General features: G+C 40.2%; 1 protein-coding gene across 10 annotated transcripts in view; it reads left to right on the plus strand.

The window, feature by feature from the left end:
* SLC26A5 (solute carrier family 26 member 5) overlaps window positions 1-14,187 on the plus strand; it is a 39,472-nt gene that overhangs the window by 19,195 nt on the left and 6,090 nt on the right. For all 10 annotated transcript variants that reach the window (XM_075081431.1, XM_075081420.1, XM_075081430.1 and 7 more), the window contains 11 exons: window positions 2,638-2,748; window positions 3,277-3,458; window positions 3,997-4,161; window positions 6,945-7,097; window positions 8,340-8,422; window positions 8,517-8,664; window positions 10,404-10,517; window positions 10,830-10,907; window positions 11,788-11,883; window positions 12,666-12,772; window positions 13,959-14,028. In XM_075081431.1, the coding sequence (XP_074937532.1) occupies window positions 2,638-2,748; window positions 3,277-3,458; window positions 3,997-4,161; window positions 6,945-7,097; window positions 8,340-8,422; window positions 8,517-8,664; window positions 10,404-10,517; window positions 10,830-10,907; window positions 11,788-11,883; window positions 12,666-12,772; window positions 13,959-14,028 (1,307 nt within the window). The remainder of the gene's footprint in view (window positions 1-2,637; window positions 2,749-3,276; window positions 3,459-3,996; window positions 4,162-6,944; window positions 7,098-8,339; window positions 8,423-8,516; window positions 8,665-10,403; window positions 10,518-10,829; window positions 10,908-11,787; window positions 11,884-12,665; window positions 12,773-13,958; window positions 14,029-14,187) is intronic.

Consider the following 14,187-nt stretch of genomic DNA (forward strand, 5'->3'; position numbering starts at 1 on the left):
ATCAAAAGTATCTTCTATAGCAAGAATGAAAATCTGGAGTTTCTATTAAATTACTTGGAAGTTTCACCCCAGGTGGAGCCTGGCCCTGAAGCAGGAGCAGGTTCTGTGGAAGATGAAGAGAAAGCCAGTGTTCACTGTTCTGGTCAGCTCTTGGTGACATAACCAGTGGAATATTTTGTTCAGCCTGACACCTTACAATCAGTGATTTCATAACTGCTGTGGGGTTAGAAAGTGACAGCATTTTTACAGCAGTATCGTGGAGTGCCATCACTGCTCTGAAAATGGCAGCTTCACGACAGCCGCCACAGTTCCAGTAGATTTCCCCAGGAGGTCTTGGAGTAGAGGGAGTTCTTGAATTTGTGCAGAGCCTAGTCCATAGAAGTCCTCATGCTAAGGTTAATGTAATTAAGTACCTGTAAGTCTACTTGCATTTGGGCTTATTTCATATTTCCACCTCACTCGTTCCACTTTAGTCTGATTTAATCTGTGAATTCAAGAAGCCTGGATTTTAATAGGCTGTAACATACTAAAGCAATGGAATATCCTATCTTAGTCTGTGCAGTTGACTTTATTTCTGTAGTTTCCCAGTTTTGTGCAATTTTTTATAATTAAGGATATATTTTCTTACACAAATATATACATCAGCTTATCTTAAACTGGTAAGTAATGTGGTTAACTGTCAGGCAAATTTGTCATATACTAGACACAAACATGACCAGATAAGGACGCTAAATTTTAAGTGGTCAGCAGTGAACTTTATACTTGATTTTGTGACTTTGTTTTAAACTAAATATTATTCTTTCCTTCAGTGACTGCAGACAAGCTCTTAACTGCTCCTTTCTAAAAAGACAGAAGTTGAACTTGTGTTTTTCTGGAATAGATGTAGTTATAGCAAGCATGAGTTCAAAGAAGCCTGGGAATCATTCCAGAAAGAACTACAGTGACCAGGGTGTTGAAGCCGTGAACTCCTGTCATGTCAATATCTCCTTATTTCCTTGGCACTGACAACCTTTAAAAATGCTGCCAGTGCAAATCAAAAGGAATAAAAGGGTATTCAGGACAGAAACTTCACACAGACCCACCCTTCCATTTTTGAAACCATTGAATTTTAGTTCTGGCCACTTGTACTGTTACGTTCATCACTGTATTTAAGGCCAGGCTGTAATAGCACAGGATGTTCTGCTGATACTCTTGGCCTGAGAGGTAGCCCCTGAGGCAGAGAATATATGTGGGATGAGTTTCAGAAGTACTTAATGAAAAGCTCATTGCTGCAGTACACTAAACCATATCATCAGTCCAGGTCTGACAGGAATATGAATTCTTGGTTAGGACTCGCTCATGCCCTAAGCAATGTCTAAGGCAAGGCCGTGTGAGCTATTACACTGCGCAAGAGTGCTTGGGTAACACAGAAGTTCCCGTCCTGTTTTTGTTCTTTTGTTGTAGCCTGATGCTTTTCTCTCAATTTAAAAATAAATTAATAGGGAGAGGTGTTTTCAAGTATCACTAGCTCTCCATGGTGGGTTAACCATTGCTTCCTTTTGTAATTTGCACTGGACCGTTAAGCTTTTCAGTCCTAACTTGGACCAGTTTGCCCAAGTGCAATAATGACACACAGCTTCCTCAGGTGCCGTGAGTCTGCACTTGTGAAGGTGAATTGGAGAACCAAGACAAGCCAGGATACAGTGTTTTCTTCTCGAGGCCCATTTGTTCAGTGCTGGTGTTTAATTCTCATTAATGCAAGACATGTAGAACTGTTGATTTTGCTGGAACCGCTGGGGACAGTTGTGCACCACATCACATGGCGCACACGATCTGCTTGTGAGCCTGGTCCCATGATAAGCACACGCTCAGTCACACAGAGGGGGAGGACCACAGGAGGTGTCCCTGCCTGGCATCCCTTAGAGCTGTTCCCCACAGCTCCATTGCCATGTTTGCCAGCCCCCCCCTACAAACAGGAATGGTGTGGATTGCAATTCCACTGCGTGGAACTGACAAGGCTTAATAACAAAAAGGACTTCGTTTATGGGAAGAATATCAGACTGCATAAACTCTATGACCTTACAGATTGTAAGCAATGATTCTCTGCTTATTTTACATTTTGGAGCATGTTTTGCAGAAATGTAAACTGTTATGCCATCCCACTCATTCTGGGGTGAGGGAGGAGGGAAGTGTTTAATCAGTCATAGACTACCATGAAGATTGTGTCTGATGAGGCAAGAAGGAGAAAAATCAAGTGTGTCCCACTGGTTATGGCATTTTGGATGTTTCTAATTACATTCTCTGACAGATGAAAACAAAAGCAACAAAAAGTCTTGGCTATTAAGAATTACTTCCAGCCACAAAGGCAAAAGAGGAGTGCACAGATGTACATGCAAACATGTGCGTGCACACCTACAGTGCCTGTAACTAAAGACCTCTGGTTTTCTGACTCAAACTGTCAGGTTTCTAGGCACTGCCCTAGAGTATTATACATGTTGAAGAGTATTTCCTGCAAGACTTCTTGTATTTTTTTTAAAACCTGTGATATGTCACTAGATTTCATATTAGGTGAGTTCAATTTTAGTAGGCTTAAATCAACTTGGTTCAGATGGCTTCTTTGTTGTTTACCTAACATAAATATTTGTGTCTGCTTTCTAGGTTTAGCCTATGCTTTGCTGGCAGCCGTTCCCCCAGTGTTTGGCCTATATTCTTCATTTTATCCTGTCTTTCTATATACATTTTTTGGAACCTCCAAGCACATATCAATAGGTATATCTGTATGGATAACTGAAAGTCTGTGTGTGTGTGGTTAATAAAGTTGTAAAAAATAAAACTGGAGAAATAGAAAGTGTAGTTGTTTTCCATAAATTCAGATTTAAGTGAATAGGAGAAACACAATTGTGTCAAACATTAACAGTAATTTTTATTGTTAATTTATCCATCCTACTTAGGAAGGGCATCTTTTATCGGATTAGGTCTAGAAATGTGTGCTGTGAAGTCCTGAACTGTAATTTCATCACTGCAGTCAACTATCCTTGTGGCCAGGATGAATCTTTAAGTTGCATAATAGAAACTGAGATAGAAGAAAATTATGGTGTTTACTTACTGTAGAGGTGTATGTTCACCATCGAACTGGCTTTAATGGTGCTGAGTACTGGAGCAGATTTTGGGACTAAAAAATACAATATTTAGAAAACTATTATAGTTTAAGTCCACATATCTCTTAATAAGAGCCACTCCTAATAAAACAACCTGTGAGGATTTAAACCAATTATTTTTGTTTCCCTCTTATTTCAGGCACCTTTGCTGTCATTAGTATGATGGTTGGCGGTGTTGCTGTGAGACAAGTGCCTGAAGAAATTATTTCTGTAGGCTATAATTCTACTAATATTACAGACTCCCTTGAATATTACCACGCTAGGGATACCAAGAGGGTACAGGTAGCTGTGACCCTCGCTTTTCTTTCAGGAATTATCCAGGTACGTACTTGCAGTTTGCTGTAAGGGCAACTTCAGATGCTGCTGTTAGACTTGCAGTTGCGAGGGGCGCTGGGTCATGGTGGATACCCCATCAATAGACTTGTGCTTCAGCACTGCATCACGTAGAATACAGGCTGCTTTGGGGCAGCCACGTAACAGGAGTGGGGGGGGATACATTGGAGGCAGGTCTTTGTCTGGCATCTTGGCTTGACTGGGAAATATGGGACCTCCCTCCTTTCATTTTTTTTTTTCCAATCCCATCAGACAATCTCAACCTGATGTTCTCTAATCTGTCCATAAATACATACAAACACATATGTTTACCCCTAACCCACATTGCACCTGCCAGCAGCATCAAAGAGTTGGTGCATTGATGGCTGCTTACTGAACTGTGGCTTTAGAAAGGCCAAGTTCAGGTTTGCCTGATCTGGCTTGGGCATTGAGGTAAGAAGGGGTGTCCTGTGGCCTGTCTTCTATATGGTGCTTATGTTCAGGCTACAGTGGGAATCACATGGTTATAATTTCTCTTCTTTGTTAGTTGTGTTTAGGTCTCCTTCGATTTGGATTTGTAGCCATCTACCTAACAGAGCCTCTGGTGCGAGGATTTACTACTGCTGCTGCAGTTCATGTCTTTACTTCTCAATTAAAGTATCTCCTTGGCATTAAGACTAACCGATACAGCGGACCCCTCTCAGTTGTATACGTGAGTAACCGCATGTAATAAACATGCAAATTCTGCATTGTCTGGATCTAGTACTTATGCCTGTTTGGGTTTTTTTTGACACTGGGTATGAGCTCTGTCACAATCCATTGTTGGGTTGAAGAGTTTGGCAGATGTTAAACCCCCTTGCTTTCCAACCGACCTCAGATAATTCTGGGAGGTTGGGGGTGGCTGGGCTTAACTTCTGATTAACTCCAATGTGTTATCGTGACTAGGTTCCTTTTACATTCTCGGAAACAGAATTAAGACTCAAAACAGAGTCAAGTGCCAAGTCACTTTATTTGGCCAGAAACAGATACAGGAGAGAAAAGCAAAGAGAGAGAGAAGAAAGGTGAAAAAGGGAACGAGTGGGAGAGAGGGAGGGAGAGAGGGGGACTGTAGCAATAGCTATCACCACGGATCTGTGGCAGTTCGTCCAGTCGGGGGGTGGGGGGGTGTGGAGTCTGGGTCTGATGCATCTTTGAAGCCGGTGGAGGGGGAGATGTTCCAGAACACGCATCTGTTGTCTCCGCTGGTTTCCCCTTTTATAAGGTTGCTCTCTTGCGTAGTCAATAACTGTTCTGCATACCCCTGCCTCCCACTCAGTGGTGGGGCGCATGCCCAGTACTGTCACTAGAGGGTGCTTGAAAGTTCTAGAAGGTTTGAGCCTCCCCCCTCTATATGTTGCCTGTCGGCCTTGAGCCCAGGCATATGCGTGGAGGATGTGTACCCTGAGATAAGGGGCACACATTCCTGTCGGGTCGACCTTGGTGATTAAACTGTTCCGTCCGGCTGCCATAGTGATCAGGCTTTGGTAGTGAAACTTGCCTGCCAACAACGTTGAGACAAGTTTCTAGTCCCTGACAAGGCTTTTAAGTGCCATAGCAATATATGAGCATCTTCAAGTGCAGTCTGGATGCGACTTGATAGATCAGCATGGTCTGAGATGGGTGGATTTCAGGATTCTGATAAATGTAGTTCTGTAATATGAATAGATAATGTTCATTGAAGCAAGTCTCTTGTACATTGTGGGAAAGTGGGCTATGAGAATGCTTCACTTGTAGACCAGACATATTTTGGAAAGCTAGGAAATGTTATTCTCAGAACCTTGCCCGGTCTGTATTTCTTTAATTTCACACACAATTCCTGATGGGAATATTCTTCATTTCCTGTTTGTAAGCTGTTTTGTAGTGTGGTTGGACACAAAGTGCTGTGTCATCATAAACGACCTGTTCTTTAGAGTAGTGGGGAAAAACTAGTTTGAAATAAGGACACACAGTGTAAAACACCACTATTGATCAAAGACCCTAAGCATTAAAACATTGTTCAGAGCGTGTAGGGATGCAGTATTTGGCATAGCTCATAACCTAATCTTCCATTCACCTTCTAACACACAGAGATGTGAGAAGACAAAAGAAAAACCATGCAGTGTAAAGCTATGATTTGATTAGTATGGCTTATGTAAAACCAAAAGTTCTTGCTTACTGGAACTTAAAATTGACAGTTGTGCTCTGAAAAAAAGTAATGGATACCATGCAGCGAATTACTTGTTTAAAGGGACATTTCTAATTGAAATCACAACCAAAGCTTTTAAATTTTTTATGAGCATTACTTTTCTTGCTGTTATGAACAAGCAGAGTTGAAATGCATCTGAATCTGATTAGCCTGCCAGTCTAGGAAGCCCCGAGTTGTTATCACAAAATCAATGCTCTGATTTTGCAGAATAGATCTCCTGAGTGGAAGAATGGGGAAGATCTCAGATACCTGAAAACCCAAGCTTTTGGGCAGATTGATGGCTCAGCAATAATGAAGTTTCAGGATTTTGACTACATGGAGGCTATAGAAAAATACTTTGTGGGAATCTTTCTTGTGTATTGGTGCAGATATAACAAACCTTTTGGAAACAAGGCTGCGCTATTGATTAATTCCTAAATTTGCTGTTTAGTTCACTAATCCAGAAAGCAGACATCCTGACTACCAGTCAAATAGGAGGGAAGGTATACATTCAAGATGTACTGCCAGGACAGCTTGGATGTATAATATCCTGATAGTTGCTGTAATTTTTCTTCAGTCTAAAGAAGGGTATGTACACCTTCTTTCAAATACCTCTGCAGAGGTCATTTATTTATTTCTATTTTTTTAAATGCAGTGGAAGGAGGAGAAGTAATTGGTAGGGAAATCATTTACCATCTAGCAACCTGTGTGTTCCAGCAAGCTTTCTTTTCTGACACCCTTTTAATAACATTTTCAACTAAAAGATCTTTGGAAGAATGGCCAGTTCAGCAGTGTTGCAAGATCACTGTTATTTAATCATATTGCGATGGTAACCTTAATGGTTGTATCAGCAGCTTTATCGTTTTAGAGTGGTTGATACAGCTTTAAGTAGATGTGACTTGCCAAAGAATATATTAAGGTATTAGAGGGAGTTTGCATTTGTTGCTTTCAGGTAGCTGCCAGCATGAAATATGTTTGAAAATGTTGCGGATAAGAGGTGTGGTTTAGTTTAGAATTTTTTCCCCATTATAGTTTTTTCTCCAAAGTTTTGCCCCATTTGAGGAAGACTGATATTGTAAATGGTTGCAAGTGCATCTCCCTCACTGAAATACTCTGAACTTCTGTGTTTTGTGGGAACAATGGGGAATTTGGTGAGGCACTGATTCACTGTGGTTATAAATGCAGAATAAAAGCACAGCTGAATGGCAGTGTATAATTTCCTCTTTTGTAGCAAATCTTCATGAAGATTGTATTTTCTTTGGAATAATTGTGATACTTCTGTTGTGTTACAGAGCATAGCTGCTGTGCTTTCAAAAATAACAACGACCAATATTGCTGCATTGATTGTTGGATTAACATGCATTGTTCTATTGTTGATTGGCAAGGAAATCAATGTCCGGTTTAAGAAGAAACTCCCAGTTCCTATTCCTATGGAGATCATTGTGGTAAGCCAGTTGTGAAATTCTATGGCTAGATTATATAACTACTCTAAAGCTGTAGAAACTATCTCATTTTCTATCAAGTCTTACTGAGCTTTAGAATAACTTATGTTGAACATTATTCATTTGAGTCTTGATCCAGTTGACGGTTTGGATACTCACAAGGTTAGGGACTGACATGCCCAAGTTTTAGGCGTGAAGTCCCAAAGGAGAATTGAAAACCCAGTTAAACACTCATAGTCCGGTATGGCAATGGGTAGGTAGCGATTTGTTGTAAAACCCACTCTGTCCTGGAGTTTTGGTATCTGAATGATCCTCTGCAAGGCATGCCTCTGAGTGGTGTTCCCCACCTGGAGTCCAAGAGCTCAGAACCCCCTCCTGAAGGAAGGTGCTCACAGATACCTGTTTCAGAGGTTCTGCAGGGCTTGCTTGCTTTTTAAAATGCAGTGGTAGAAAGAAGAGCAGGAACCAGTGGGACTTACTACTTAACCTTCCTTTCTCTGTTTCTGAGACTGACTGCAGCATTGATTCTGTTTCAAATGACTACTCTGAAATACATGGATAAAAAAGACTATCGTAATACACAAAAAGCCCACATCTCAGATAACCTTTCACCTTTAAAAGTGGTTGGATTTAAAAATGAGTTATCAGTTAACTAAAGCTCTCAAACAACCTGCACAAAATCAGAGCCAAGGAAGGGAATAACTGAAGGTATGGGTACAGTCTAGGTAGAAGGAACAAAGAAAGGGGATGCCGTTGAGGGATGATGGGAGGCAGTGTAATAGGGTATTTGATAGTAAGGCAATAGCAAAACTATCTTACACCTGTTCCTTTCACTGCTGCTGCACCAGTTCTGTTTACAAATAGCACACAGGTTAAGGACATGAAAATAAGGCAGTGCAAACATCCTTGGCCTGTCCTTGTATTTAATTTCCCAGTACGCTATGCTGCCTGAGATTGGGTCCAGCAAAGGGAATTTGGGATATTCAGATCATACCATAGCATGTTGCATCTAACTGTTCCCAAGAAAAAATAATAAAACCAGTGGAGGTTGAACATGATCAAGGGAAAATTGTGATACTTCCTCCTTTTTATCTGCTTCTTTACCCCCTAACTCTTACAAAAACTTACTGACAAATAAAGTAATCCCTTGTGTGTTTTATTCATAATCAGCTAACTATTGTTAGTCCTTCAGGTGGCTTCATCTCTTTCTAGCTGATGTTCACAAATGTGTTTGTGGTTTTTTAGGTAATTATTGGCACAGGAGTTTCAGCTGGAATGAATCTGAGTGAGTCATACAAAGTGGATATTGTTGGGAATATTCCTCAAGGGTAGGGATGATTTATTCTTATTCAAACTATACCTTTTCCTTATGGTATGTAGCTTTTATTATAGTAACTTGTAAATATTTATTTCATCTCCAAGGTTGTGTGCACCTGCAGTTCCTGAGATTCAGCTCATCCCAGCAATATTTGTAGATGCAATAGCAATAGCAATAGTTGGATTTTCAATGGCTGTATCAATGGCCAAGATCTTTGCCCTTAAACACGGTTACACCATTGACGGGAATCAGGTAAAAGTATTGGGGTTGCTTTGCTAAATAGTCTCAGTAGCACCTTTGTTACATTGTTAAAGTAGAATGGGATATTGGGCAAAAACGAGTTTTTCTTTTGTAGCGGAATCAGTATCAGGGTTTTGACAGCCTACCCATTTAAATGGCAAGAATTATTTTAAGTTTTTCTTCTGGCTGTGTTTTAATAACCAATTGCACTTTTAGCTTCATTTTGGGAAACTTGCTTCTGTTAGGCTTGGACATATGCATGACTATTAATTGTTGGGGCAGACGTTACTTAGCCTACTGTCCTGATGGGCAGCTACTTTATCTCCGCTTTCTGTAACAGAGCAAAGCATAGAGTTCCGATATGATAAATACAATGCCTTATGTGTCAAAGAACTATTATCTAAGGTTTAGAAATCCCAATTATGTTTTATAGTTTCTTTTTATTCCCACCCATTGCGAATAGGCAGCTCATCATTTTCTAGGGCAGCAATTGGCCCTGTCCGTGGTTAGCATTCTGATGATTATTTGAGTGATAAAGGCTGTGGTTAGGGACTCTCTAAAACTAAAATGATATGTCATCCTCACCTCCTCTGTCCTTCCTGTGCAGTTTAGACTCAATATTGCAATTAGATTATTGGCTGATATCATTGTGGTGTTAAGGGAGACAGAGTTCATATGCTGTAACTCATTTCCTACAGCAAGCATCTGACAGGGCACAGATCAGCTATTCCCTCTTCTCAAATGACTGTCTCACTCTAAGAGTAAATGGAGTTTAAATTACTTTTACCTACAGACTGTTACATCTAGTCAGACGAACCTCATCCTTCACATTGTTTTCTGTTACCCAAAAGAGAAGAGGACAAATCCGTAGCTGCATGAATGGAATCAGCACTATTTACGTTAGTTAAAGTCATCACCATGGACCTGAGTTAAGCATCTAGAGCTTTTTCCTCAGGAGGTGCCAGATGCCTCTTCACCTAGATGTTAAACTCCCTGTCACCTGATGCAACGCATGCTGAGCGTTTAAATGAATCAAAAAAAGGATTGTACAAATGCAAAGAGAAAAAAGTAATTGAGAACTATTGAAAAACGTATAAATCAAATCGCTTTAGTTACAAGTAGTAGGGTGCAGAGTAATCTGGGGAGGCTTCATTACAAACAAATACTTTCTTAGGTGTCAGAAACACAGAACGGAGGCAGATGGAGCTCTGATCACACTCACAATAACAGTTCTCGTGGGATCTTCCTGACAAAACAGTGGGCACACATTGTTTTTTTCATGTATAGCAAGGGATTACCACCCATGGAAACACAGCAAAAGCTGCTTTTGCTTCTAATAGTACGAAATTGATAGTTTAGAGTGGGAAGCAAAGAACAGTATTTGTATGAGAAACCATTTTCCATGTATATTCAGTGTTAAAATTCAAGTTATCCTGAGGCTGAAGAAATCTTCAAAACAAGCAATGCTGTCATTCATTTTAGTTTTCAGTGTGACTCATTACAGTAACATTTAAGGATGGGAAATGTCTCAAAGTATCTGATGAAGTGTTCAACAGATGATTTAACATGCATCATCTTGCACGTGTGTGAGAACCAGAAGTATAAGCTACAATAAGGTTGCTTACTCTCTACGATAAGGTTCCTAGAAAGCACTGTAAATAAGATGTGGTTATTAACATGTATGGATAGCTCCAGCTTTGTACAGTTGCTAGGTATAACTGCCTTTTGTTTCACTCTGTTGTTTAATGCAGGAACTTATTGCCTTGGGAATATGCAACTCTGTGGGGTCATTTTTCCAAAGCTTTTCAATCACTTGCTCTATGTCTCGGAGTCTTGTTCAGGAAAGCACCGGTGGGAAAACTCAGGTATGTAAACCCAAATTTTGAGTCAAAGCATGCTTTTTGGAGCTCCAAAGCTGAAGTCTGAAGCCTCACTAGATTGCGAGATTTCTCTGCCTGGGCCAGAAGGAATAACTGGAGTTTCCCATGTTCAAATCCAGGTTGGGCCAGGATAGCAGACTGCGAGACAGTAAAAATGATGAACTGAGTGGGAGAGATCAAAAGCCACTTGTGCTTTCCACAAGGCTGGTTGTTCAAGAGGGGTTAGCTAATCAGTAGTATTGCCTGTTGGGGGCACTTGTTGATGCTCTGACATCATTTCTTGCTGCTTTTGTTCAGATTGCAGGTGCACTCTCTTCAATTATTGTTCTGTTGGTACTTGTGGCTATTGGATACCTCTTTGAACCACTTCCACAGGTAAGGGAGTTTTGCTTGGCAGGCATTGCATCATCAGTGAACAGAGGCCAGTGAGTATTGTTTAAAATGGAGATTGCAGAATCATTAGTAAACAAACAGGCCTTGATCCTGAAACCTTTAAATTTTGTATGCATTTTTGCTGTAAGTTAGACTAGAAATTCATAATATTTTGAAGGATCTCCATGCTTTGTTGTTGTTGTTTTTAATAATGGGCATTCTGGACTCTGTCTTTGGAACGTTAAAATGATACCTTCAGACAATTCCCCTTTGCAGCATAGGAATTATGGGAAGAGGTTAAAAAGTTACTTTCTCTTAAAGTAACAGCTCAGCTGGGAAAGGCTAGTTGATGGCTCAGCAGGGGTTGGTTTTGGTGCACTTTTACTTGTATAAAAATATATTTACATGAATAAACATATTCTCACTTTAAAAGAAAAAAAGGTTGGTTGTGGGGCATGCATAGGATGATATGCAATTCCTGAGTGGTTTTTTTTATAGGAGATGTACCTTGGGTTACACCTATATGACACTTGAGGAAATGTTGCAGGATATTGTAGAGGAACTTGAATACGAGATTATAGCCGAGCCGCTTCAGGCACTACAGGCACTGTAATTGCATGGAGTTCAGGAATATGTGATTTCTCTTGGCCAGGAAAGAGAAGTCAAACTGTACTGGCTCTGGCTTGCCATTTCTGCAGCTCCAGTAAAAGCATATCTCCACTGAACTACTTGAAAGGTTCATGTTCTAAGTGGACCATCTGTTCAGTAGACTTATATCGGTTACACAAAGCACAGAAGTATGGTTATTTGTGATGATTTGAAGTTTTTATATGGCACTGGATTTATTTTGCCTCTGAAAATTGTATTTGTGTAATATTCCTAGACAGTGCTAGCTGCAATTGTAATGGTGAACCTGAAAGGAATGTTTAAACAGTTTGGAGATGTCGCGCACTTCTGGAGAACCAGTAAGATTGAACTGGTGAGTAATACACAGCTCGGTTTGTATATTTTACTGTATTAAATTCGCTGTTCCTCTTCTTCCTAACCCCCAAAACAGGGTGGAAACTTATCAAGGAGTTATAAATTGGGTGTTGCATTGCAGATGAACAGAAGACACAGACCTGTAAGTACCCTAGGAGAGTGATCTGTGGCAGACCAGAATGTTTTTGTTGTTGTTGAACAACCTTTAACTCAGGTCAGAAGTAGTTTGGTTGCAGTAAAAGCAAAGCTTTTGCAGTGTTGCTATAGGAACTGCACTGGAGACTGTGGGAATGTCTGAGAAGAATTTGAAATACAGAGTAACAAAGGAAACTACTTGAAGGTATTTGCCATCTTTAAGACAATCCAAAAACCTGGCTGGAGTGGGCCGGAACTAAGAGAGTATTGCAGGGAACAATTTAGTGGCATTTTTTTCCTGGATAAACTGGCTAATGAAGTAGGAGAGAGCTGCTTACAGGCCTTGCTTTTTTTTTGTTTTGTTTTTAATCCTAAGGTATTCGGAGTCCGATAGTTACGTAGGATTCCTTGGAGAACAGGACCTAAGATGTTACTACGTGATAGTTTGTCAGATGTTATGTTAGCGCTCCTTGAGCTCTTATGCCCTTCTGAAAGGTTAAGGCAATTACAGTCTGCAGTCATGATGGATTACATTATAGCCTATTCCTGAACAGAAGTGATACATAGGTTTTAAGGCTGAATTATGCTGGTTTTGCTGTTAACTGAAGAGGATGCATAATAATTCAGAGCTTTTCTTTGTTTTAGGCCATCTGGGTGGTAGCTTTTGTGGCTTCTCTTTTCCTGGGACTAGACTACGGTTTGCTTACTGCAGTAGCATTTGCGATGATAACCATTATTTACAGAACACAAAGGTCAGATTTCTTTTTTATCATATTAGTATTTGCTGATCTTCTATGTGGTTTTGTTTGTTTAAAGGCTGCAAATAAGCAGGAGACCTTTCTAACCTCTTCAACTGCATGCAGTATAGAATCTGCTTCATAATGTAGATCATGCCCTGTGGCTCTGATCCAGGGTTCACATTTCATTTTTCTGAGAACAAAATTTCTAGATCGCATGAAGCTTGGAATTCCAACAGTAAACAGAAGAATCCCAATTTCTTATTGGTTAATCTTGTTTACTTTTTTTAATGCCTAGAGTTCAGAAATTCAAATCCGTTTGATGGTTTCACTAAATGATTACATTTTGTGCGCACTAATTGTCACAGTCAAGCAGAAGCTTTGTTAGGTTATCACTGGATGAATGTTTAGGTATTTTATAAGAAAGTTCTAATTCATCAGGAAATTTTGCCTGCCCTTCTAGTTTTTCAAATCACTTCTCACCTCTCCCCATTCAAATTGACAAAGTTTTTACTGTGAAGGTTTCCAGTTCTACAGCAAAATGATTTCTTGCATGTGTGGATAGGGCTATTATGTGAGGCTTCTAGGCTCAAGGTCTGGGATAGCTTGGTGGAAAATATATAAAAGTGCTGGTTTCAGTCTGCATTGGAATGAAACCAAATTCTGAGATCTCCGCTTTGCATAAATAAGAGTATTTTTCTGCCATCTCTATACGGTTTTGTTCTTGCAAACAGAAACGTAATGTACTTTGCTGTCATGCTGCTTGTGAGTTTGGAATATTCATCTTCTCAGGCACTGTCTGGGGAGGAGAGCAGCTCTTTGAAATTGCAGCATGTTTTCTGCTGGTATGAGTTTCCATATTTGCAAGATGGTTGATGGAGTTGCACAAGTTCATGCCAAAGAGAACTTGCCCTGTACCTTTGCATGCTTTGGCCCATGCTTTTCAGAAAATGATGTTACAGTGCTAAGTTTCTGTGTTGTTTTTTGCACCAACATAAGCAAACTTGTCTAGTCACTACATGGCCCCTTTATCATGCTCCTGCCACAAAACTGCCCACTGTATTTGACCACATTTAGACAAGCCTGTACCAGATGAGCACTGCAGAATGACCATTTAAAATAAGTTTCAATCTGTACTGAGTACTCACTTTTCCACTTTACAAGGGATAATACTGTAACATTTGCTTCCACTTCTCTGTAGCCCTCAATACAGAATCCTGGGTCAGATTCCTGACACTGACATCTACTGTGACGTGGAAGAGTATGAAGAGGTAGGAGTGTATTCCTCTTCACTGAAGAGTTTTATGTAGTATAGCAAAGACAACAGTGGCATTTTGCTGCTTAGCCCTACCATTCTGCACATACAGTGCTGCCTGCCTGGCATTCACCTGTGCTGAAGGGGAGGAAAATAAATTTAATTTTAGTAGTAA

The sequence above is a fragment of the Phalacrocorax aristotelis genome, chromosome 1 (genome assembly GCF_949628215.1).
Source record: "Phalacrocorax aristotelis chromosome 1, bGulAri2.1, whole genome shotgun sequence".
In the NCBI taxonomy this organism is placed as follows: domain Eukaryota; kingdom Metazoa; phylum Chordata; class Aves; order Suliformes; family Phalacrocoracidae; genus Phalacrocorax; species Phalacrocorax aristotelis.